This window comes from Arachis ipaensis, chromosome B3, assembly GCF_059453495.1.
Source record: "Arachis ipaensis isolate K30076 ecotype BB chromosome B3, ASM5945349v1, whole genome shotgun sequence".
NCBI lineage: Eukaryota > Viridiplantae > Streptophyta > Magnoliopsida > Fabales > Fabaceae > Arachis > Arachis ipaensis.
The window spans coordinates 133,084,548-133,111,030 of record NC_142438.1 but is presented as its reverse complement, the minus strand read 5'-3'; the positions used below and the strand labels follow the sequence as shown (position 1 = coordinate 133,111,030).

At 34.9% G+C, this 26,483-nt stretch overlaps 6 protein-coding genes across 7 annotated transcripts; 2 read left to right on the top strand and 4 right to left on the bottom strand.

Annotated features, from left to right (window-relative positions):
* The first annotated feature begins 8,567 nt into the window (after nt 1–8,567).
* LOC107631204 (protein DEHYDRATION-INDUCED 19) lies at nt 8,568–11,309 on the top strand. Of its 2 annotated transcripts, XM_016334569.3 has the most exons (5): nt 8,568–9,010; nt 9,119–9,258; nt 10,316–10,393; nt 10,503–10,792; nt 10,915–11,309. In XM_016334569.3, exons 1-5 carry the CDS (start codon nt 8,932–8,934, stop codon nt 11,021–11,023), a joined length of 696 nt encoding a protein of 231 aa, XP_016190055.1. In that variant the 5' UTR covers nt 8,568–8,931; the 3' UTR covers nt 11,024–11,309. The 2 variants fall into 2 exon arrangements, with proteins under 2 accessions (XP_016190055.1, XP_020975147.1); XM_021119488.2 differs by lacking the exon at nt 10,316–10,393 and having other exon boundaries at nt 8,595–9,010; nt 10,509–10,792.
* A 703-nt stretch (nt 11,310–12,012) lies between these two features.
* LOC107631207 (18.5 kDa class I heat shock protein-like) lies at nt 12,013–12,420 on the bottom strand. The gene has a single exon (XM_016334573.3). It carries the CDS (start codon nt 12,418–12,420, stop codon nt 12,013–12,015), a length of 408 nt encoding a protein of 135 aa, XP_016190059.1.
* A 183-nt stretch (nt 12,421–12,603) lies between these two features.
* LOC107631205 (17.3 kDa class I heat shock protein) lies at nt 12,604–13,424 on the bottom strand. The gene has a single exon (XM_016334570.3). It carries the CDS (start codon nt 13,294–13,296, stop codon nt 12,832–12,834), a length of 465 nt encoding a protein of 154 aa, XP_016190056.1. The 5' UTR covers nt 13,297–13,424; the 3' UTR covers nt 12,604–12,831.
* A 1,134-nt stretch (nt 13,425–14,558) lies between these two features.
* LOC107631206 (17.3 kDa class I heat shock protein) lies at nt 14,559–15,318 on the top strand. Its single transcript, XM_016334572.3, has one exon. It carries the CDS (start codon nt 14,747–14,749, stop codon nt 15,200–15,202), a length of 456 nt encoding a protein of 151 aa, XP_016190058.1. The 5' UTR covers nt 14,559–14,746; the 3' UTR covers nt 15,203–15,318.
* A 6,024-nt stretch (nt 15,319–21,342) lies between these two features.
* Nucleotides 21,343–22,696, bottom strand: LOC107631208 (uncharacterized; the record flags this gene model as incomplete). Its single annotated transcript, XM_021119487.2, has 3 exons — nt 21,343–21,918; nt 22,415–22,522; nt 22,610–22,696. Coding segments are annotated over 3 exons (771 nt in total), but the record flags the coding sequence as incomplete, so codon positions are not given.
* A 15-nt stretch (nt 22,697–22,711) lies between these two features.
* LOC148572498 (uncharacterized) lies at nt 22,712–24,295 on the bottom strand. Its single transcript, XM_021119486.2, has 3 exons — nt 23,910–24,295; nt 23,035–23,161; nt 22,712–22,894 (listed from the first exon to the last, which is right to left on the bottom strand). Exons 1-3 carry the CDS (start codon nt 24,293–24,295, stop codon nt 22,712–22,714), a joined length of 696 nt encoding a protein of 231 aa, XP_020975145.1.
* Between the last annotated feature and the right edge of the window lie 2,188 nt (nt 24,296–26,483).

Below are 26,483 nucleotides of genomic sequence, written 5' to 3'. Positions count from 1 at the left end.
CGTTTAACCGGCGTATTTAAACGGGTCAAATCTAAATGGGTCAAATTAGTCCTATCCAAACTCAAAGATTAGCAAATTGAATCTAGTGGAATGTTCATTTATACGTTAATTAAACGCAAAATGAAAAAAAAAATAGTCTTGAAAATTAAAGTAATATTAAAAAAATATAATAGAAAAAATCTAGGAAACCAACTAAGATACTAGTTAACTCTACCAACTACAATGTGAGCCGCAATAAAAAGACCCAATAACAAAAAAAAATCCCTCATAACATTACTCAAACCTAATCTTAATATAATTTCTCACCATCACTAAAAATAAAAATAAAAAAATCGCACCTCTACTTTTTCTCTCACCCCAACTGCGCCGTACTACATTTTTTTCTATTAGCTCCATTCTCGGGAGATGTTACCGCCGCATCCAACTGTGCAAATCAATTTTCCGTCGCACAAAAAAGTCGTCGCGCCTAGCATTGAAATTGACATCTATAACACACAGGATGAAAGCTCCTTGGTAGCATTACTGTGCTGCACAACCTTATGCATAGAACGAGTGGCGCTATAATCGCCGATTGCAAAGTAATGCCACTTGTGTCTGTTACTTTTTTTTTTCATTGTTTTAAATTTTTTCAATTGGAAGATGTAATTGATGATCGGATGTTTTTTTTTATAATAAACAGATGTTTCTTTTAATATATTACCAATTTTTGCAGATGTTTCTTTTTGTAGGATTTAGATGTTTCTTTTTGCGGAGATTCGAATATTTTTTTGTTATACTTAGGATATTTCTTCTGTAAAATTTAGAATATTTTCTTTTATTAAACTACCCGTAGGATGTTTCTTTTGTGATATGTTTCTATTGTAAAATTTAGAATGTTTCTACTGTTAAATTAGGATGCTTCTTTTGTTAAATTTTAGATGTTTATTTTTTTTAAACTTGGGATATTTTGATGCAAGTCGGCCCGATCCCACGTGACGCACAGAGAAATTGCGGCGGAAGGTACAACAGCAGCGCAACCGAAGGATTAAAGACAAGGTACTAACGACACGATGAGAGGGAATGAGATGGGGTTTCACATTGACGAAGTGAATACAAGTTTAAAATTCTATTTTTAAAAGCGAATACAAGTTTAAAATTCTATTTTAAAAATTTAAAATTTATTTCTTAATAATTTTAAAATGTTACTCAAGTTGAGTAATACTCTAATTGATTAGCTAATAAAATTAAATATAATTTAAAATTGTATTATTTAATCTAGTATCTACAACTTTATACATATATTTATAATTATATATTTATTATATTTAATATTAGATTTTAGTTAATATATATTCTTAGAACATATAATAAATTTATTATTAGTAAAAAAATTTAATTTTTTTAATAAATATAAAATAAATATATAAATTTTTTTATTTTTAATAAGTATTTTATAATTTTTAATATTATTTTGTATGATGTATACTAATTTTTTTGGTAATGTATTCTCATTACGTGTTATGCATTACTAATTTGTTATAGATTGTTGGTGTATTTTTTATAGATATAGAGATATTTTTTTAAAATTACAATTCAAAATTGAAAACTCAGAACTGTGGGAGAGAAAACTTAAGGTCTGATTTGGGGTTTGGTGAATTTAAAATCAGATTATGAACATATCAGATCTTTAGTATTGTGAACGAAATCTGAAGCTCGATTTTGTGGAGCCATTAGCGTCTGTTCGATCCTGGTGAATTTAAACTTGACTGTTGGATAGACTCAAATCTAACTCTTTGATTTGAATCAATACTGATCTTCCAATTATGACAAGCTAAATAAGACCTTTTAATTTGTTTATAATTATCTTCTACACTCCTAAATAACGAGTTAAACTACAAAGTAGTCTCTGAGATTCACAAAATGCACCGATTTGGTCCCCTGACTTTTCAATTGCACTATTTATGTCATCGAGATTGAAAAAAATACACCTAGTTTGTTCCTTCCCATTTTTCCGTCCAAACTGCTTCCCGGCGGCAGTGACCTAGCAAATGATTGTTACCTGGACAATAGAAAATATTGTCGTATTAGGTTTTGGTGCTAAAATAAGAAAACGATGCCGTTTCAAGTAGGAAGGAGTTACCAAAAATTAAAACCCCCATATTTAAAGAGATTACTTCGCCACTTCATCTTCTTCATCTTCTTCGAACTGAAAGCTCCATATCCTGGCATTCGCTAGTCCTGGTGAGGGTTTTTGTGGTGAAGCAAATTCGAGTCCATCGAAACCTGCTCATTGTTGGCTCAAAATCGGTGAAGGAAGGAGTAAAGCTTCCTCGCAAAGCCCCCTGACACAGAAGTAGGAATGCAGTGAATAAAATATTTTTTATTTATTTTTAATAGTGTTGAGGTATCCATCGTTGTGAATTTGACTTGAAAATTTCGTGTTGGTTGATGAAAAATCATTGATGCTATATTATTAGCTAGAGTTTTTTGCACCGGGTGGTGTGGGTATGGGTTTTCAGAATGTTATGTTTTCACATAGGGGATAAAGGTGTTTCTATATTGGCAATGTTAATGAAGTAGATGCCTATAAATAATATTGGATTATGTTCTACTGTGATTTGCTGATTGTATTATTAATAGTATACATTAGGTAAATTATTATACTTTTTTTTGTGTAGATAAAAAAATTGTTGGATATCATGTTTCACCATGGTGGAACGTTTAAGAAGAATGTTGATGGAATATTGATTTACTCACCTGACAATAGAAGCTGCTTAGGAGATTTAGATGAGGATACACTTGATATTTTTTTTGTGAAAAACTATTTCAAGGAGCTAGGATATGACAAGGTAGTTGAGTGCTAGTGGCTGGTTTTGGGCAGGAGCTTGGAGGTTGGACTGAGGGCTCTGACCAGTGATGATGAACTAAGGGAGATGTGCTTCCATGCACAGAAGAATGATGGAGTAGTTGATATTTATTTTAAAAATGAAGTTTCCACACCTGAACTGTTGGATGGGAAAAGAGTTGTGATGTACTTGATTATGAAGCACGAGAGGTTTGTGACAGTGACTTAAAGACTAACAAGAACACACATGAGGATATCTCAAATCAAACTCCAGATGACAAATCAACTACAAAACCAATTTTAAACAAATCAACTACAAATCCAATTCCTGCTACTCCAAATTTCATCGCAAATAAACTTGTTGCTGATCCCCCTACCACAAATCCTACCAATGATGACCCCAACTTCATGGGTGATCCTGAGAACCCTAAACCTAATCATAGACCCAACTCAAAACCTAGTAGGAAGCTCAACCCAGCTCCCATTGTCAAGCATAATTAGAAGCCAACTCCAAAACCTAACCACATTCTGAATCCCAACAAAACTCAACTAAAGCCCAAGTCCAAGTTCACTTCCAAAGAATAAGGTAAAATTGAACAACCATGTCGAGAAACTTCCTCCTATTATTCAAATCCGGTTAGAAAAGGTTAGAAAAGAATCAAAGAAATGGGTCTCTATATGGACTGGAGATGAAGACTATGAAAAATTTGAGGTGTCTCCAATAAACATGATTGTTGATATAGGCAAAAGACTTTGCACTGCCAATTCTAGATGTTAACAGGTGATATTATTAACTTTTACACCAACTTTATTTTTATTTTCATTATAAATGGCTTTACTTCAATTATTATGTGAGTTGGTGTGGAGTTGAACTGGAGTTGATTAATTTACTATAAACATTTTCTGTGTTCATGTCTGTTCTGCTCTTGCACTGGTGAACAAGAGATCCAAGGATTTTTGTCATCCCTTCGTCACCATGGAGTCATACAAGAAGACCTATGAACATCACATCAATCCTCTCCCAAGCTAATCCTTGTGAAAAAAATCAGTCTACAATCAGCCACAAGCTCCTAACATTAAACAAAAATTAGAAAAACTAACAATCAAAAGAAGAAAGGATGCTAATGAGGGTACTCATAGTAGGGATGGCAAAACTCCCTGAGACGCGGGGATCCTTGCGGGGACCCCGAATGGGGATCCGATTGTGAGAAAATTTTTCCGTAGGAATGGGGATGGGGGACAAAATTCCCCCGAAGCAGGCGCGGGGACCCGAGCGGGGATCCCTGTCCCGTCCTCGCTATTCCCCGAAATTGATGAATTTCCTGAATTATCTTTAATAGTTTATTTTTCATATATGTTTTTTAGTCATTTCTCACACACACATATATATAGAAACCCAAAACTCCTAATCTTTATTTGCATAACCCTTCTTTAATTTAAAGATTCCTAACGATCGATGTCCATACTCCATCCAACCTCTCTGCAGCCACCCCCTCGCTACCCTTCTCACCACATCGTCACACCTCATCGTGCGATCACCCTTACTGCGTCGTAATTTCTATTTGCGGCGTTCCTTTTCGTAACTCTGCCATCGTGTCCATTCTCCTCTCTGTTTCCGCGTCTCCCACCTCGTCCATTGCTTTGTCCTTTGGCTCATCATTACGTCTCCCCATTGCGTCATTTCGAAAGAAGTCACCATCGTATCATTTGGACTTTTTGTATAAAATCTTGCAGTTTTTGTATAAGATAGATACTTGCAGCTCTATTCATATGGAAATTAATAATTAGTTAGAACTATTATGTAGATGGAAAATGGGGTCCCCGCGGGGAATGGGGATGGGAGCAATATTCCCCCACGCCGGGGAATGGGAATGGGGATGGAGAGCAAATCTGAGGGCGGGGATGGGGAGCAGGGAGGCATCCCCCGCCCCCGCCTCCGCCCTGCCCCGTTGACATCACTAACTCATAGAAACAAGAAAGCTAAGCCAACCATTACTCTAAAGAGACAGCTGAAACCGTTTACATGTACATATTGTGGAGTAAAGGGCCACACCAAGAAGGGATATAAAAAAAAAAAGAGAGTTGATGAGGTTGCTGCTGCGCTTGCAGCTGCAGCGGCTGCTGTGGCGGCTGCCAAGTCCAAAACTACTCCAACTAGGAGTATACCTGCAGCTGAAGCAAGCAACACTGCCAATGAGGCACCAAAAATTAGGGGTGTTCGCAGTGCGGTTTGGATCGATTTTGAGTAAAAAATTCATCCGATCCAAACACTAATTTTACTTGCGGTGCGGTTTGGATTGGATTAGATTTGCGGTTTTATAAATTAAAAAAATTAAATACATATAACAAGTCTTAACATAAAATTTTAAATAATCAACAATGACATAACAAGTCTCAACAATATCTTAAAATACTAACAATAACATAACAATAGAAATAAAATTATAGGTTAGTTAAAATAAATAAATAAATAATATTTTGAACATAAAATATTTATTAAATAATAATAATATATGAATAATATAAAAATATATAAAAAATTGAACATGTTATAAGTATAATTTTAAATATAATAATAAAATAATAATATTATAGCACATTATGCGGTTTGGATTGGATTGGATCGGTTATGAAAATTAGATCCGAAATCCGATCCGATCCAGCGGTTTGCAAAAAATATAATCCAATCAAATCCGAATTAGTGCGGTTTTAATCGATTTTTGGTTTGAATTGGATTAGATGAGCGGTTTAATTTGGATCGGTTTGGATTTGAACACCCTTACCATAAATAGTTGAAGCTCCTCCTGGTGTAGGTATTCAAAATCCCCCTCATGTGGTTGTTACAGATAACCTTCCACCACCAGTGGTTACACCCCAAGCTACCGAGATTGATTTATCCCAACCAAACTATGGTGGAACACAAGATGAGATAAAAAAAATTTCCTATCATTTATTTTTTTACTTTTTTGTCATTGCTCCTTGTTCACACTAGTTTCCTAACTTTACTCAGGCACCACCACCACCAACAACAAGAAGGCCACATAAATTACCAACCAAAAGGAGGAACTCACCACCAGTAATTGTTTCTGTTGATTTCATGCAAGGAGCAAGTGCATCAACATCTTTTAGGTTGGCAAGCTTTCTGAAATTTGTTCCAATTCCAGGGTTCAAAGCACCAAGAAAGAAAAACACTAAATAATTGAATGTACTAGCTGCTGATATTTGATTGATTACATATAAAATTTGGGCATTAGTTATTTTTTTTGTTATTTTCAATCAAGAATAGCACATAACCAGACTGTATGGTTTATTTTTATTTTTGGTAGTTAAAAATCTTTAAACTTGGAGATTTTCTTATGTTTCTTTTTGATGGCTGAATTATGGTATTTATCATTATGTGGTCCATTGACAGTGTGTTATATTGATAATGTGTTAATTATAATCAAAATATGCTATTATCAGTTTACTTGTTTTGTTCTATTCATTTAGTTTGTTTATTATTTTTGTAATCTATTTACACAGACCACACCAATAATCCAAAGAGTACCCATACATTCGTAAACAAATATTTTCATACACAATTGTTACATTTTTACCATCACAACTAGTACAACAATTAACAAGAAAAAAAATCAGCAATCCTAACATTTGTATTATATATTTTTGGGTCCTTAATTCAGCTTCCTAATTGCCAATCCTCAAAGCAAGACTCACGCTCACTTCTTCATTATTATATGCTGCGGTGTCTTCAAAATTTTCATTATCATCTTCTACAATGTTTGGCCATCGAAAAAATTCACATCATCTTTTTTCACTACTCTGTGAGCAGTAAATTTAAGGATTTAAGAGTTAGCATAAAAAAACTCAACAACAATTCTTAAAGACAAACTCACGTTGTAATTCGGGCATCCGAAGAAGGGTTTGTTTGGATGGGTATCCGTTCTAGACCATCATAGCACAGGGCGTTTCCCAAACCCACAATGCTCTGGCACTCGCGAGACTCTGCTGTGACTTGGCGTTCTTGTCATTGATCGAATAGAACTCCCGTCTCCTTCATTTGCACGTCCAACCATCATTCCAATCAGCAAAGCAACGGCAAAAGAAACGAATAGGGAGAAAGAAAAAGAAGAAGTGGTGCGCTACTTTTGCAGTTAGGGTTAAAAAAGGGGTTCAGGGACCGCATTGGGTTAAACACTTTCAATTACCACGTCATGTAACCGTTAGACACTTCATCATGGCAATCATTTGCTAGGTCACTGCCGTCGAAAAACAGTTTGGGCGGAAAAATAGAAAGGGACCAACTAGGTGCATTTTTTTCAATCTCAAAGACATAAATAATAAAATTAAAAAATCAAAGACTAAATCGATACATTTTGTGAATCTCAGAAACTACTTTAGATTTAATTCCCTAGATAACACACAAAACTTCAATAACAATGGAAAACGCTATTGTTTTTTTGATATGAAAAATAAAAAGCGGTATGATGTATCCTATAATAGATAAATCCATAGTTATAAAAACCGAACTGAATCGGCCAGTTCGATCAGAAAACTGGTGAATCGAACCTTAATCCGGTTCGATTTACTACTTGGACTGTTTAAAGAAGAAAACTGATGTGAGTCGGATCAAACCGACGAATATTATTATATGTGGCAAATATTAATTATATAGTATACATAAATATTTAATTTAATTTTTACTTTTTTTTATTTTTCAAATTAATTATATTTTAATTATATACCATTATTAATATAAATATAAATTTTACTAAAAATTTATTAATTTACTTGATCTATTTCAATGCTAGTATTGTGATTAAAGTTATTTGTTTTGATATTAGTGTTAAAATCTACTGATATTATAGTTAGATGATAGGTTTTGTGAATTAATTATTTTTTTATTGTGTCAAATTAAGATACTATTATAGTATTACTGATAAATTTTATGATTTTTTTATATTAGTTATTTTTAGAAGTTAAAACTTGATTCTTCGTAAAATGTTAGTGAAGATATGTATTTTAAATTTTAATTTTAAATTTTTAACTATTTTATATTTTATATTTACGTGAGATCCATTTTATCAGTCCAACCAGTAATTTATCGATTAAACTAATAAACTAATGAACCAGTAACTTAACCGATTCGATCACCGATTCGGTTCTGACAACGGATAAACCTTTTAATATTATCCAATGACCCTATTAATTCTTTATTGTCTCTTAAATTATGCAAAAACTAATATCGTAGATAAGAATCACAAAAGAGGCCATAAAATTGTCTCGTAGCCACATAACAATAAATAGAAAGCAAAAAGGAGACATCACCCAACAACCAAGACAAGTCCGACATTTCCTCCCAATTGCTCGCAACTTGGAGGCTAATTTTATGGTCTATTCGGTTAAAATTCAATGATATAAATTAATATGATGATTAAGATATAATTATTAGATGTTTTAATATTTATGATATATTTATAAACACTTATCTTAGTGTAATATTCAAAGTTATAAAACATAAGTTTTGAATTATTATATAAACCATTTGATACTAAAATTTAATATGAACAGAGTTGTTAATTTTATTTTAATTTTCAACTTTAGTATTTGGAATTTTTTCCTTTGCTTTTAAGAAGAAGAAAAAAAAAAAAAAAGAAGCAATAATAAAACTTAGTCGTACTGTAAAAATAAGTTGGATATTTTTATGGATATAACAAATTAACAACAATGATAAAATTTAAAAAAAAAAGGTTTAAACCCATATGAAAAATCTTTTCGGCAACCACAAAGTAACTCTCTCTTTCCCATTTCAGTCGGCTATCTCAATCCGCATTCTCTCAACCAAGCTCTTAGAATAAGTCAATTCTAAATATTTCTAATCTTCATTTCTGAACAAAATAATATTACAGACAACAAAATAATCTTCATCCTCTACCTATCTCTTGCTTTAGACCTGTAGCATAGAGACCAACTTCAATTACAAATTATTTTAATTTATCCGGGGCAACAAATTTTAAAAACCATTTATTTTGTTAGTATTTTATTGAATTTTGATTTCATAGCACCTTTTTCCCCCCCTTTCCAATCAAAGTTGTATCTTTGATCCTTCGATGGATTCTGAGTTCTGGACCTCACGCCTTGCCGCTGCAAAAAGACAGTACGCGCTTCAGCATCATCACCCACACCTAGGTACCTTTTCTTCACTGCTATCTTTTTTTATGGTTGAGAAAAAATTTCTGGGTCAAGTCAAAATCTGATTTTTTTTTTTTTTATATATATTTGGGGGTGTGTTTTCAGATCGGTTGGGAATGGATGATTTTGATTTGGAGGAAGAGGTGCGACCAGATTTTCCGTGCCCCTATTGTTACGAGGACTTCGACATCGCCTCCTTGTGTTCGCATCTTGAAGATGAACATTCATGTGAATCCAGGGTCACGGTAGATGATGATTCTTCTTCTTTTGATATCATTTCCTTGCCTTACGTTGCTGTTTAGATCTTATGGTTGTTCTGTTCTTTTTCATGTGATTATATTTGTTTTGTCACACACACACACGCGCACGCAAAAGGAACAAATAAATCAATCTAAAACTAGATCCTATTTGTGCTTAAATATTTGTGGAGAGAAATTGGTTAGCATAGATAGCAAAGGTGCTGGTAGCTTATTAGATTATAGCTTACTCAATTGATTGGAAGCTGAACCTTATGGCTTAGCAGAAATGGACTTTTCTCTATGTTTCTAGCTTAGAGGTATTGTATGAGGTGGTTTACATATAAAATCCGGAGCCAAAAGTGTGGCTACATGAGATACTTTCTCAGGATTGGCATGTCTTTGATGTGATACTTTTTCAGGATTTAGAATAATCAGATATGGGATAAGTTATCTAGATAGATTTCTTACTGATTAATGTAAACCTTTGTAGACGAGGAAAGTGTGTGTCGAAGAGGAGTTATATGGTTTAGTTTTAAATTTTGTGATAATTTCCAATGAGTATGCTTGAAGAACAATTCATACAGAGCTAAAGGATAGTATAGGTTTTGGGGTCTTGAGGCTGAACCTTTTATTTTCTCCTAGATATTGAGCATATAGCTTCAACGAGAATTGTGTTATCTTCTCCGTTTCTTGATAATTGCCGTATGTATTGTATGCTTGTGTGTAATTCATTTATACATTATATTCAACATCATTGAGGACATTTGTTCTCAGCAACTTCTTATGCAGATAGGTAGCTTGTTACAATCTTACAAATCCTGAACCCTAGATGTTAAGGATGAAAAGATCATTAAATTAAACTCATCTGATCATGTAGTGGAAACTAGAATATATGTGATTTGTGTTTGTGCCGAGTTTTGAATGGAAAAATCAAAGCTGCTGAAGATTGATTGTTTGTATTTGTCTTGTGTGCTCTTGTTACCTTATATCCCTGCCTCAAAGATTGAATTAATCTTTAAACCTGGTTATAATAGGTTCATTGTTTGTTTTTTCTATGATACAGATTTGTCCCATATGCTCAGTTAAAGTTGCAAGGGACATGTTGAGTCACATAACACTGCAACATGGGCACTTGTTTAAGATATCCTTTCTACATTTATCATTATTATTTATTTATTTGCAAAGTGCTTGCTAAGATGATGGGCAGTCTAAATGGACACGCTTCATTGATTCCCTTAACTATTGATTACTTACAGAGAAGGCGCAGGTTAAGAAGAGTTGCCATCCCAAACAGTCAAACATTGTCACTCTTGGGTCGTGATCTTCGTGAGGCTCATTTACAGGTGCTTCTTGGTGGCAGTGGCGGATATCGGTCATCAAACAGTTCCACAGTATCTAATGCAGCCACTGATCCGTTCTTGTCCTCTCTTATTTTAAATTTCCCTGCTTGTGAAGCTGAAGAAATTTCTAAATCTGTGGTAACAAGTGCTGAAGAGTCTTCTGCAAAGAATACAGCACCTTCACATATATGGAAATCAAGGTGCTTTAAAATTCTGAGTCTCTCAAGTCATCACTAAGTGGAACGTGCATGGACCATCATGCTTAATGCATATTAAAAAAAAAGGGGTTACATAACATTCCTTGTTCTGTATGTGTCTGCAGCTTTGATCCGTCGTTGAGCGCTGAAGAGCGGGAGAAAAGGATGAGACAAGCAGCTGGGAGATCTGGTTTTGTGCAGGATTTGTTTCTTTCGACCTTGTTAGGCGACTAACAGAAGCTTTAAGTTGCTTAGAAGAGAAGAATCAATCAACAGTCGTCCTTTGATGCAGGAAACCGGGCCAAAGATCCATCCTTTGGATTGGATATTGTGGCAGTGGCACCTTTGACATGGTGCCCACTTTGATGAGATATCAATTTATCCATCCTTGTAAGCAACTCCACTAGACAAGTAGATAGATATGTATCGCTTTCTTGGGGAAAAAACAAAAACAAAAGAAAAAGAAAGAGCCTACTGTTGAATTATTTTGCTATATATTGGCAATATGAATCTTGAATCATCCTCATGACTCACAAGACCTATTATAATTCGTAGTTCATTTCCATTGGAAAACGGATATCCTGATGAAAAAGAATTGGATGATCTTCATAAAACGAAAAACGAAGATTCAATGTGTAACATCTTTCTTAATTTCACACACACACACACACACACACAAAAAGATTTGCAATTGGTGAGCTTATATACGTTAAGGAATCCAATAACACTAATTATTTATCTCCGGTTGGTGTAGCTATGTTCTTAAATCGTTAGGTTTCGAAGTCAAGGTCATCGTATTATTGACATTCCGGCTATTAATTAGATCAATTTTCCACTAGGATTACATCGTTGAATATCAGCTTCGTTCTTCTTGAAAAATTGCTTACTGCAGATTAGAAATTGCTAGTGAATCAACTTCGTAATGCTAGCGAGAAAACCAAGTTTGAGACCCTTAGGGAAATCAATGCATAGTCCAATAATAAAGAACAAATTTCAACAATTTTCACTACAATGGTCATGGTGGGATCAATTAATTAAGAAAATGCCATTATTCTATCCGAAGATATCTTGTTTTGATACAATTAATGAATGAAAATACTTGTGATGATAACGTTAACTAACACAAACACATTTATTTCTTTCTTCTTACTCCACAAACAAAAAGAAGAAGCAAAGATTGAAATTCAAATCCAGCAAAAACGAAGAGCGAGAGTTTGGTGTAGTCAATTGGAAACAGCATGCAATAGGTTGAGGTCGTCTTTGGGAACAGTGACAGTTAGAACCCCATTGTCGATGGAAGCTTTGAGCTGATCCATTCTAGCATTAGCAGGAAGAGTGAAGCTCCTGGAGAATCTTCCAGTGGCGCACTCGACGCGGTGCGTGGCATCACCGTTCTTTTCTTCCCTTTGTACGCTCCTCTCGGCGATTATCTGAAGCACACCGCCTTCTTCAACTTCAACCTTCACCTCCTCTTTGTTCAGACCCGTCATATCAGCCCTGAACACGTGCGCTTCTGCCGTCTCCTTCCAATCCACGTCTCTGCTCACGAACAAGGGGTCCTCCCGTGACAGTTGTGGTAGTGCAAGGGAAGAGTTTTCCTCCAAGGGGTTCGTCGTTGGGATAATCGACATTTCTTAATCTGCGATTTTCTCTTGTAATTAACTTGTTCAAGATTAATCAACACAAGAATAAATAACTTGTTTCCTTTTAGGAAGCGTTGGGGAAGGTTAGGAGAATTATTCGCCAAAACTCGTGGATTAAATTACAAGTCTCCATTCTTCATTTAGGTCCTTTTGTATGGCGAGGAAAATACGTAAAACTAATAGGCCTGTGATTTTTATTTACCTTGTTCAATTTCAAACCATATAAACTAAATTGCAAGATAGTCCTTCTTTTGCAGATATCACACATGTACAGGACACACCATTTTCAAGCAAAATATAACAGAATTAAGCGGAGATTACAGACGCATTACTACAAGAGGAAAACAAACAAGACTCAACAGCTTATTGGATGCAGGATTGCTTCATTCTCACGCACGTCTAACCAGTGATCTGAATAGGCTTAACATCGGGTTTCTTAACTTCTGCTTTGGGAACAGTGACAGTGAGAACACCATTCTCCATGGCTGCCTTCACCTCATCCATCTTGGCGTTCTCGGGGAGCCTGAACCTCCGCATGAACTTGCCGCTGCTGCGCTCCACACGGTGCCAGGTGTCGTTCTTGTCCTCCTTCTCAACGTTCCTCTCGCCGCTGATCTGAAGGACACTGTTATCTTCGATCTCAACCTTCACTTCCTCCTTCTTCAGACCAGGAAGATCAGCCTTGAACACATGTGCTTCGGGAGTCTCCTTCCAGTCCACACGAGTGTTGACGAACGCAGAATTGTCGGAAGAAGTAAGAGAGCTCGGGAATTGGAAGTCTTTAAAGGGGTCCCAAACGTCGAGGGAGAAAGGATCGAAGACGTTGCTCCTTCGGCCACCGAAGAAACTTGGAATCAGCGACATCTTTTCCTCTATTAGATGATATTCTTGCTACTCCGAAAAATAGTGATTGTTGTGTTGTGTGGCTTTGTTTGCTATCTGAGAAACTGCTTCTGTATGCTTTCTTGATGATGAGCAAAGAGGACACGTCGGGTATTTAAACTGCCATAGAGGACTCATCCGGTATTTTCTAGAAAGGCCTATACCGTGGCTTTATTTGGATATAACAATTGTGTCTCCAATTTTAGCCTTATAGAAACAACAGAGTGCTAACTCATCCCAATGTCAAAAAATTTCACTCATTTACAGAATTATAGCATGCATATTTTGGTGAATACTATACATTAGGAAGTGAGGCTGTTATTTCCAAATACGATATTATTATTTTTATTTTATGTAATTTTTTAAAAATTATTTTTAATTTTCGTTATTTATTTTTTTAATAATAAAAAAATTGTATTAAAAATAATATTATGAAATTAAAAGTAAGAATATCTGCTCCCCAAACATTAACAATATTTTCATTAATACAACGAACCATATCATTGTAATTTACATTTCACATTTACTTGTAAAATATTCTCGTGTAAAATCAATACATAATTTGATCACATTTAGATATTTTCCTCTTAGGTAAATATTCTCAAACATTATTTGTCAAAATTAAAAATTCATACATGACCAAAACATAAGCACATTAAACCTTCAATTTGGCTTTACTTTTTTGGCTGAAGCACACGTTTCTATTAATTTAAACTATTCGTAGTTTAAAAGAATTTAGATCATTTAAAATAAAAATATTGATAAACTAATAAAATGAGAGATTAATTAATTACCGTTGAAATTGTAATTTTTATTATATATTTATATGTAAATTCTATTATTTTAATTTAAAAAAAATTAATTTTTTATTTTATCATTTTAGAAGAATTTGATCCAGTTCATATATATTAAATTGGTAAGAATTTTTCCTTTTTTTTTTTTTTATATCGGTAAGCTGTTAACAATAATTTTATTTATTATTTATTTATTTATTTTGGAAATATTACCGGTAAGAACTTATTTTTTTGTCATACTGGTAAGAACTTGAGTTCTATTATTTATTTGTTATTGGGCTCATTGTTTCATTTTAATCAATCCTTAAGCCCTTTAAGTCATGGGCTTCACGCAAGAGGCTGTAATGTTCAATCTAGAGCCTTCTGTAAACCAAAAAAAAAAAATCTAGAGCCTTCTCGTTGTATCATGTTCTATTTCTCTACTAGTCCCAGAGGAATCCAGAACAGCTTCGAATTGAATAGATGAAGAAATAAGTAGGATATTTCTAGAAGCTACCTCTTCATTCCGTTCCTCCATTAATCACTATAAATACCTCGTGTCCTCTCTCACCTTCAACATCATCGAGCACAAGCATTTACAACGACAGTTACACCTACATTCTCTGCTTGCAAGAACTTAATCATCAAACAAAGAGAAGATGTCGCTGATTCCAAGTTTCTTTGGTGGCAGAAGGAGCGACCCTTTCTCCCTCGACGTTTGGGACCCCTTCAGGGACTTCCAATTCCCGAGCTCTCTTGCTTCTTCAGAGAATTCTGCATTCGTGAACACTCGTGTGGATTGGAAGGAGACTCCCGAAGCACATGTGTTCAAGGCTGATCTTCCTGGTCTGAAGAAGGAGGAAGTGAAGGTTGAGATCGAAGATAACAGTGTCCTTCAGATCAGCGGCGAGAGGAACGTTGAGAAGGAGGACAAGAACGACACCTGGCACCGTGTGGAGCGCAGCAGCGGCAAGTTCATGCGGAGGTTCAGGCTTCCTGAGAATGCCAAGATGGATCAGGTGAAGGCATCCATGGAGAATGGTGTTCTTACTGTCACTGTTCCCAAGGCGGAAGTTAAGAAACCTGATGTTAAGCCCATTCAAATTACTGGTTAAGCAAAAGTATGCAGTATACAGTGATCTAGTAATCTCTTGTTCTTGAATGTTGTAGTGTGCTTTCTGCGTGTCATGTGAATAAATGGGAAATTGAACGGTGAGGTTCTTGTATTGTATTTTCTGCGTGTTTTCGTAAATACCGAAGCAATTGGTCTTGTAACGTTTTTATCTTATACATAGTTTAATAAGAGCATAAGTAATTTCCAATACAACTTATATTCTAGGTACAAATCCGAGAATATCGAACCAAACGGCCGATAGGTACCCAATGCAACCGTGAGGCATAACAAACACCATTTGATGGTGCTATATAATCAATCACGAACTCGTATAGGAGTGCTCCAGCCTCTGGTTGGAAGTTGAGGATGGTCTAATTCTATTCGTCTCTGTTTAAAGTGAACAAATTTCAACACACTGAACCAGAAACAATGCGATCTGTTGGTTAATTTAGCAGCTACTGAGTGAAATCTGAAGAAGCAAAAGTTTAGGGATAAAAAGCCCCTCGGACAACCTGATTTTTTATCATTTGAAAATTTAGCTACATATCTTTCGGTAGATATTTTTTTGTTTCCATAGGTAAGATTCTTAGGTAAGCAGGAGGAGATTAGGTCATCTCGCATAAATATTACCACACTTAAAAACATATCATAATGCATGAATATTAAAAGTATTTAATTTTGATGAATTTTTAATTTAAAATAATTTTATATATATTTAATTATGTAATGTTATATTAATTAAAATAATTTCGTCTATGTTATACTTGCGGTACAGAGTTGGTTTCAAGTTCGGATAAAAGAGAAGGGTTGTGTTAAGTCTTCGACAACCAACATAAAAATATAGTCGAATCTCCATGACATGAATCAAAAACATTAATGCGCTAAAGTTAGGTCGTTGCTTAGAAGCAACGCGTTGTATGGCTCGAGTACAGTTTCAAATAAGCAAGAGCCGCTGCATCGATGCTCGGATGTAGTGTTAAATGAGCAATAGTTCTCGTGTTTTCATGAACGAACGAGGGTAAATAAGCTAATTCACAAAGTAAAAGGTAAAGGTCGGAGCGACAGAAAGTTGAGATTTGGGACATGGAACATAGGCACTCTAACAGGAAAGTCTATGGAGGTGGTGGACACCATGATGAGGAGAAAGATTAACATTATGTGCCAATAAGAAATAAAATGGGTTGGTGCGAAGGTTAGGGAGTTGGATACTTCTGGTTTAAAACTTTGGTATACAGGAAATGTGAAGAATAGGAATGGGGTTGGAATTATTGTGGATAAGCAGTTGAAGAAGGACGTAGTGGATGTTAAGAGGGTGAGAGATCAGATCATCTCTATCAAACTTGTGGTGGATAAATGTGCTTGCCATGTGATTAGCGCCTATGCACCGCAAGTGGGTTTGGACGAACAACACAAGATAAGGTTTTGGGAGGATCTAGAGAGTTTGGTTCAAGACATACCTTTGGGAGATAAGATTTTTTTAGGAGGAGATTTAAATGGTCATGTTAGGAGAGAAGTGACTGGGTATGAGAGTATTCACGGAGGCCATGGTTTCGAGGTGATCAATGCTGAGAGTAAAACTATTTTGGACTTTTCCTCAACATTTGATCTTCTCATCGCAAATACATGTTTTAAAAAGAGAGACGAACATCTTATAACCTATAAGAGTGGTATGACAAGCTCTCAAATTGACTTCTTCTTGTTGAGGAGAGTCGACCGAAAATTTTGCATTAATTGTAAAATAATCCTGGGAGAGAGTTTGACAACACAACATAGGGTGCTTGTCATGGATTTTCGCGTTGAACAAAAGTTGAAGAAAAGACATCATACGAAAAATTCAAGGACGAGGTGGTGGCGGATGAAAGGTGAGGAACAAAGAAGCTTCCTAAGACGAGTAGGAGAAGAGGCAAAGTCAAATGAGAATGGAAGCGCGGAAGAGATGTGGAGGGAGATGGCAGAAGTTGTTAGAAGAACAGCAAAAGAAAGCTTTGGTGAATCTAAAGGAATAGGACCAAGAGACAAGGAGTCCTGGTGGTGGAATGCGAGTATACAAGAAAAGATAAAGATAAAAAGGGAGTGCTTTAAAGAGTGGTCTTTATGCCGCAACACAGATAACAGGAAGAAATATAAGGCGGTTAAGAAAGAGACAAAAGTGGCTGTAAGTGAAGCAAGAACAAGAGCATATGAGGGTTTCTACAATCTTTGGACACAAAAGAAGGAGAAAAAGGTATATATAGAATCGCAAAGAGCCGTAAAAGAAGAACGAGAGATTTAGATTAGGTTAAGTGCATAAAGGATAAGGATAGAGAGGTGTTGGCTCAAGAGGAAAAGATTAATGAAAGGTGAAAAAGTCACTTCTACGAGTTATTTAATGAGGGACAGAAGACTTCCGAGCCTTGGTTGGTTATGCACAAAGGAAGAAGATCAAAACTTTGACTACTATCAAAGGATTCGAGACTTCGAGGTAAAAGAGGCTCTAAAGCAGATGAAAAATAGCAGGGCAGTATGACCTGATAATATTCCGATTGAGGTTTGAAAGAGCATTGAAGAAAAAGGCATCAACTGGTTAACCAAGATTTTTAATGAGATTTTAAGGTCAAAGAAGATGCCTGATGAGTGGAGAAAGAGCACCTTGGTACCTATCTACAAGAATAAGGGGGATATACAAAGTTGTGAAAACTATACAGGGATCAAGCTCATGAGTCATACCATAAAGTTATGGGAAAGGGTGATAGAATAGAGGTTGAGAAAAGAGACACAAGTAACAGAGAACCAATTTGAATTTATGCTAGGCAGATCTACCATTGAAGCGATATACCTATTAAGAAGGATGATGGAGAGGTATCGTAGTAATAAAAAGGATCTACATATGGTGTTTATTGATTTGGAAAAAGCGTATGATAGAGTGCAAATGGAGGTCTTATGGAAGGTTTTAGAAAAGAGGAGAGTAAAGATCGCATATATTCGTGCAATTAAAGACATGTATAATGGGGCAACAACTAGTGTGAAGACTCAAGGTGGGGTGACAGAGGAATTTCCTATTGGTATAGGATTACACCAGGGATCATCTTTAAGTCCATACCTTTTCACATTAGTCTTGGAAGTACTCACAGAGCATATCCAAGAGCCTGTGCCATGGTGCATGCTTTTTGCCGATGATATCGTCCTTATGGGAGAGTCAAGGGAAGACTTAAATAAGAAGTTGGATTTATGGAGACAAGCTCTAGAGTGTATGGTCTGCGCATAAGACGTAGCAAGACGGAATATATGGAATGTAAGTTCAGTCTGAGAAAGAAAAACCCTAATATAGAGGTGAAGATTGGAGAAAACGTCCTACGAAAGTTAAAAATTTTAAGTATCTTGGGTGCATCATACAGGATAATGGAGAGATTGAACAGGATGTAAATCATAGGATCCAAGTAGGTTGGTCAAAATGGCGGATGCATATGGTTTTATATGCGACAAAAAAGTGCCTTTAAAACTTAAAGGTAAATTCTATCGCACCGCTATAAGACCGGCTATACTTTATGCTACGGAGTGTTGGGCGGCCAAAGGGGAGCACGAACATAAGTTGAGTGTGACAGAGATGAAGACGTTGAGATGGATGAGTTGTCATACGCGATTGGATAAAATAAGGAACGAAGATATAAGGGAGAGATTTAGAGTAGCACCCATCGTGAAAAAGATGGTTGAATTGCGTCTCAGGTGGTTTGGACATGTGAGAAAAAGACCGATAGAACACCCAGTCAAGAGGGTGGATGAGATGGAAGATGGACAAGGAGCGAAAGGCAGAGGAAGACTTAAAAAGACCATCCATGAAGTGGTCAAACGAGATCTACATGTAAACGGTCTCTCTGTAGACATAATACATGACAGAGTAAAATGACGTTGTTTGATTCATGTAGCCGACCCCACCTAGTAGGACAAGACTTTTTGTTGTTGTACATTAATAAAAATAATTTTTAATAGTCATAAAAAAGGGCAAAAAACGTTAATAAGCCATGGTGACCAATTATTTATACAAATCCGCTAAAGACAAATCTGGTTCATGTATCAACCAAACCACATTTATATGTAGTTCGAATCACCTAAGCTCGAACTGCGTTTACATATAATTCGAATCATGCTGATTCGAATTATATAATAACTCACATGCACATATAATTCGAACTCACCTGGTTCGAATTATACACCAACAATAATTCGAACCAGGTTGATTCGATTTACTCAAGAAGACGGCGTTCCATGTAATTCGAAGTAAGTTGGTTCGAATTACATGATGTACAGTTCGAATAATAATAATAATAATAATAATAATAATAATAATAATAATAATAATAATAATAATAATAATAATAATAATAATAATAATAAGGTTTAAACATACTTTATTATATTAGGTTAGATAAAAATTAAACTATTTAAATAAATAATTCGGTGTTTAGAAGTCAAGTATTAGAATAATTTTTTAAGAAGTATTTATCATATTATAAATTCATAATTATGTAAGTATGTGAAGGATTTATTTTTTAAATTACGTTTTTAAATTAAATGACTTTCAATATTATTAGATTGTCTTATTTTTAAATTGGTCAATTCATTTTATATTTATATATTGTAATTATTTATTTTGTAACGAGTACAACTAAAATTTTAATAACAATTATTAAATTAAACATTGTTACTATGAGTACTATAAAAGTTTGTAATGTACTCGTTACTAACCTATCACATAATAAAAATTTTTAAACTTTATAAAATGCAATTTTTTTCATAGACTAGTATTATCGAACTAATTGAATTCGATTTAGCATTGACTCCATGTAGATATAATGGTTGGTGTATTAAAATAATTACATGGATTAGATTTATGTTATAAAATTTACATTCAATTAAAAATTTTTATTATGTGATAGGTTAGTAACGAGTACATTACAAACTTTTATAGTACTCATAGTAACAATGTTTAATTTAATAATTGTTATTAAAATTTTAGTTGCACTCGTTACAAAATAAATAATTACAATATATAAATATAAAATGAATTGACCAATTTAAAAATAAGACAATCTAATAATATTGAAAGCCATTTAATTTAAAAACGTAATTTAAAAAATAAATCCTTCACATACTTACATTAATTATAAATACTTCCTAAAAAATTATACTAAGACTTGACTTCTAAACACCGAATTATTTATTTAAATAGTTTAATTTCTATCTAACCTAATATAATAAAGTATGTTTAAACCTTATTATTATTATTATTATTATTATTATTATTATTATTATTATTATTATTATTATTATTATTATTATTCGAACTGTACATCATGTAATTCGAACCAACTTACTTCGAATTACATGGAACGCCATCTTCTTGAGTAAATCGAATCAACCTGGTTCGAATTATTGTTGGTGTGTAATTCGAACCAGGCACAACTAGCAAATGGATTAATACAGACAGATTTACAGGCAGATTTAGTCTTTATTACAGACGAATTTTTGGTTACCGACAAAATTACCGACAGATTTTATCCCTTTGCATTGTAAAAGCCCCGTCGAAAATTATTTACCGACGAATTTTTTTCCGTCGAAAAATTACAGACGGATTTTTACCAATTACCGACGGATTTTTCCTCTGTAAATTCTCTCTCCATTTCCTGAAGGCGACGAACTTACAGACGGATTTTTCGTCTGTAATTACAGACGGATTTTCAGACGAATTTTCTGACGGATTTTACGTCTGTAATTACAGACGGATTTTCAGACGGATTTTTCGTCTGTAATTACAGACGGATTTTCCGACAGATTTTCCGTCTGTAATTTAAACTTTGGAAAATCATGATTACAGACAGAAAATTCGTCTGTAAATCCGTTTGTAAGGTAAAATAGAATTTTTTTACTTTTTCTAATTACAAAATAAACTTATTTTTATACAAAATAAATATAAATTTAATACAAATTTTTTTCTAATTTATATTTGAATATTTATAATATTTCAAAAAATAAACAAATTCATCGTATTATCAAACTAAAAGAAAAGTACTATAAACAAGCAAGTCAATATAATTCAAAATATAAACAAAATGTATTGATCATCAACTATAATTCCTAGTATATTGTTCAACCATGCTAAAACTATCAGCTATAGTCTTCAGTGTCATCTTCATCCTCATCATCATCATAGTCCTCATTCGAAGACATTGAGGGTGGCGGTGGTGGCAGTGGTAGTGGAACTGCACTAGAACTATTTGACGCTCTAACCTTCTCATAATAGCTAACATAAGCCTCATTCCATTTATTTTGTTTCAGCTTTTCCTTCTTGGCCTTTCCAATTGCCCGTTCCAACTTTTCTAACTTCTTTTGAGTCTTTTCCAAAGGAGCCAAGCGTGTATCTAACAACTTACTAATACGCTCATCTGTTTGTTGAGTAACACGCTGAAAAAGCTCTTCATTGAGATTATGAATCTGTTCTCGCAAATCAGGAATAGAATTTTGATTTCTTGGTGCTCTTCCAGATACAGAATTGACAAAAGTGGTTCCAGACTTGATAGAGTTAGAAAAGAATGAACCTTTTTCGTAAACTCGATTCTTCTTTTGCCCACCACACACTTCCTCCCAAATCAAATCTTCATCAATTGGTTGTAGCTTCATTCCTTGTGCTTGAGCTTCGGCATGTTGGGCCTGAACTTCTGCTAACTTTTTTATAAACTTCTCCTGTTGCACAATAGTTATATCAATTATATTATTATTATTAAGACAAATAGCCATGCATATCACAGTGCAGCAAATATATATATATGCTGATGGATGAATCATGCATACATTACTTGCTCACATTGAATGATGACAACAAAAACCAAAAACTGCATAGCAGCAATTATTATTACCCAATATACTACTAATTAATTAACTAGTACACTGTTAGTACTTACCATATACACATGACTAATAATTCATACTTATTATTAAATAAACAGAAAGAGCAAAATGGAACAAGAAAGGAAAGAAGATAAAGGCACTATAAAAAGAAAGGAAAACATAACCAGGTAAGTATAAATCAGGTAACTAGTTTCTCCTTTGTGACCTAATTAAATTAAGCAATTGTGAGAGGGAAGTATAAACCGTGGAAAACATGACCAGAAAAACAAAAGGGCATATAAATATTCAAGTGGCAGCAAGTCATTAATTTAACATTTATGCTATATCTCACATGAGTGTCTTGAGAGCGCTTGTCCACCCATTTAGACTTGTCACTTTTAAGTGTGTGGGTTTCTTTGAAGACCTCCTCGTGGGTTGGTGTACGGCCCAACTGCTTCTTCTGTTCCACATAAAACACAAAATAAGAAAAATTTTACATAAATAGATGTCTATTAAATAAGATCTAAATTCACTTAAATTATATTACCATCCTCTCTATAGTTGAGCTCAATGGAATAGAACCACCGCAATGGACAGAACCACCTAAGAGTGACGCTCGATTCTCCCTTGCTTTTTTCCTTATATTTTTTCATTTCTCATCTGTTTTCCAGTACCTTTCCAACACCTTTTTGTAAGCAGGAATTAGCCATTCGTGGGTTGTATCCACACCCTCACGGATATCAGACATCATTTGGCTAAATCGCTTACTTGTCCTATACTTGAAAGCCCTCCAGAAAAACTCATCATCATCATCATCAATAAGAAAGTGGCTCTACACATACTCATCAAGTTGCTACTTATAAGATTCAAATCACATGGACAATATTCAATCAAGTTATGATTAAAGACAAGTTATGATTAAAAAAGAAAGAACAAGTTATTCAATCATTATAAATAATCCAACACTTTTACCTTCCACTCCTTAAACCAAAGCTTCTTTGTCGGAAGAGGGACATCTCCAAACTTTTTGTACGGTTTATCATATCGTTTCTTGATGATATCTGTAATCTTCTGAGAACCAGGAGGGAAAGGTAACCAACTGATAATTTCATAAAGAATTGACAAGTTAGGAAACTAAAAAAATAGTTTTAAGTCATTAGACTTTAATTTGAAATTAAAATATAGTAGTAAACACATTTAGATGCAGTCATATTGTACTATTGGCCATTTAGATGATAAGACTATGGTTAGAATAAGACGAATTGTAGGTGGTTTAATTACAGGACTAAAGACCTCGGTAAAATCTATTCCCTCAATTTGATGGTTTCCTAAAGCTACTAACCTGGCCTTATATCAGAGGACAGAACCATTTATACTTCGCTTAATAGCAAACACCCATTTTAAGCCAATTACAAGAGAGTTAGATGGTGTAGGAACCAATTGCCATGTGTGATTCTTATCCAAGGCATCAATTTCAGCTTGCATTGTAGCTTTCTAGTGAGGAAGTTCAATGGCTTGCTTAGCAAAAGAGGGTACAGTTTGAAGAAAGTTAGGATCTGAATGAGTATTAGGAGTAGTAAAAGAAGAAGAGTAATAAGAGTGATTCCTTTCGTTTGGGATCTGAAGGTTAGGATCTGAAGGTTTGGGAAATCCACTAGAAGTACCATTGGTATTAGGAGTAGTAAAAGAAGAAGAGTGATTAGTATTGCTTACTGAAAGAGTAATAAGAGGAATAGGTAATGCAGTATGTAAAAATTGTGTAGAAGAGTAATAAGAGAAATAGGTAATGCAGTATGGAAAATCCACTAGAAGCTGCTATTTTAATTATGGAGAGATCCAAATTTTACCTTATTTTTCCATCAGGAACCAATCTTTCTTTTGTGACACTATTAGGAACCGATGCAGTCTCTGATGGAGGAGATGTACTAGAGCTTCCAGGTGTCTCTGAATCAACTAATAGATTGGAATTGCGAAGCGGAGGAGGAATCGAAATTGGAGGAGGGGGTGGAGGAGGGGGATCCATACATCCTGGAGTAGGCCAACTTGGTGGAGGAAGACCTGTGTAGCCTGGATTAGGTACCCTCAAATACGGTTGCTGGCTAAGTGATCCTGATTGAAAATCTGGCACAACCGAAGTCCCAGAAGAGGTGGAGGTGGTTGAAATAGTGGCTGCGACAGTGGTGCGAGAACTTCTATGACCCTTGACACCTTTACCCTTGACCCGAGGAGCCATGACCTACATATATATTAAAAGACTATTATGCACAAAACTCAAAAGGTTGATAGAATACAATTGACAGCAAGATAAACTTTCATCTAATTCTGTTCTGAGAGGAAAACAAACTCATACCAGTGCAGAAGAAATTGTTTTTACAGAAGAAAATCCAGAACAGTTGAGTAATGGTCAGTTTGCATGGAGGAGTAGTACTAGAAAGGATGCAGATTTGGAGTTGAAGCAGCAGAGAGCACGCGGGGCACACAGAGAGTGAGAGAGTGAGAGAGTGAGAGAAGGGGCTCACCTCATTCGTGCACTGCTACCCTTTACCTTCCCAATGAATTTCCTTCACTACTGCCACTGCAACAAAGAGAGAGATTCAATCTTCAAACCAAACTATAAGAAAGAGATTAAAAACAATAAGAAAGAATATGAAGCTTCCTAAATTTCAGAAAAGGGACAAGAAAAAAATTCCAATGGTGCTTTAGACATGTCAGCTTAATGAGTGTGGGACAGAGTTATGCTTTTACGTATGCCATTTCTTTTTTTTCATCACATTCTTTAAAATATCTTGATCTTCTTCTCAACAACAATATCTAAGTTAACGATTAAGTTACATGACAACTAAGACATACAAATTAAGAAGAATATATGTAAAGAACAATATATATAAGCTAAAACAATACAAGCTAAAAATGATTACCCTATTAAAAATCAATATCATCATCAAAGTCTGCAACATCATCATCTTCATTTTTATTAGCCCCAGAACTAGAGCCGATGGACAATTCGACAATGCGGTCCTCTCCAAATGGAGACTTAAGACTGATAGAAGGCTCGGTGTCAGAAATCCTAGAAGGATTGCTCTCATCCGCTTGATAAGCTACATCATTCTCTTCCTCATCCTCCTCTACATGTACATGATTGATTTCAATTCGACCTCTTGGTTTAGTGTTTACAACAACATGCCACATAGACTTGCAATTTCCAGGATAAGGTAAGAAGTAAACTTGTTTAGCTTTTTGGACGACAATGAAAGGATCATAGTGGCGATATCTTTTACTATGGTTGACTTCAGTTATTTTGTAGTCATTATAAATACGTGTTCCATTTGGACGACTTGGATCATACCATTGACATTTGAACAAAACAACTCGATTAGAGTCACTACCAGTGTATTCAAACTCGAGTATATCTTCTAATACTCCAAACCAATCACTTTCCCCACTGCCTATATCACCTTTAACAAACACACCGGTGTTATCAATTTTTTTTTCCTTTTGACCTTGCAAGGGTATGAAATGTATATCCATTTACTTTATAAATTAGATAACTTGTTGCTTTGTTTGAAGGACCCCAAGAAAGTGATTGCAAACCAGGATCAAAAATTTCATTACATTGATTTTGAACCTAGTTAGAAACATGCAACAAATTATTTAATAGAAGTGATATGTGATGCAAATCTTTAGTTAGAAACCTTTACAATAAATGATACGAATTTATGCACTTACATATGATGCAAACCAAGGGAAAAATCGGTCATCGCTTTCTCCAGGACAAGTTTTTTTCCAAAACCTTGATGAAAGTAGGACTAGAGTTTATAAGCTATGGGATTCGTTAGTAGAACAAGTGTAATTAACTGTTTAATAAAAGATTTGGGCACTTACATATAGAAATGGCTAACTTTGCTTTCATTGAGTAGAATATGCAAATGAGCTACGGCCTTGTCTCGTTCATCTAACCAATGATCTTTAGCTTTTCCATTGACGCATAAAGCCTTCGAAGTCTAGGGATTAAGGGTAGGTAGTGCATCCGTCTTACAGGAACTCTCTTGGACTTACACCCACCATCGGAAATAGGCTTGAATCTAGGTGCTTCACAAAACTTGCAACTAGTTAGAGCAGCATCGTCTTTTCGATACAACATGCAATTATTTGAGCAACAATCTATTTTGATTGCCTTCAATCCAAACTTTTGCACTGACTTCTTAGCCTCATAGTAATCCCTAGGTATGGCACTACCCTCAGGAGCAATTTCCCTAATTAAGGTGGCCCACTGCTTAAATGACTCCTGTGATTGGTTTTCCTCGGCCTTAATGCATAGCATTCTAACAGCTATCGATAGTTGAGAGTGCACACAACCTTCCCACAAAGGCTTTTGAGCTGCCTCAAGAAGATCAAAAAAGTTTTTAGCCTCTACATGAGGA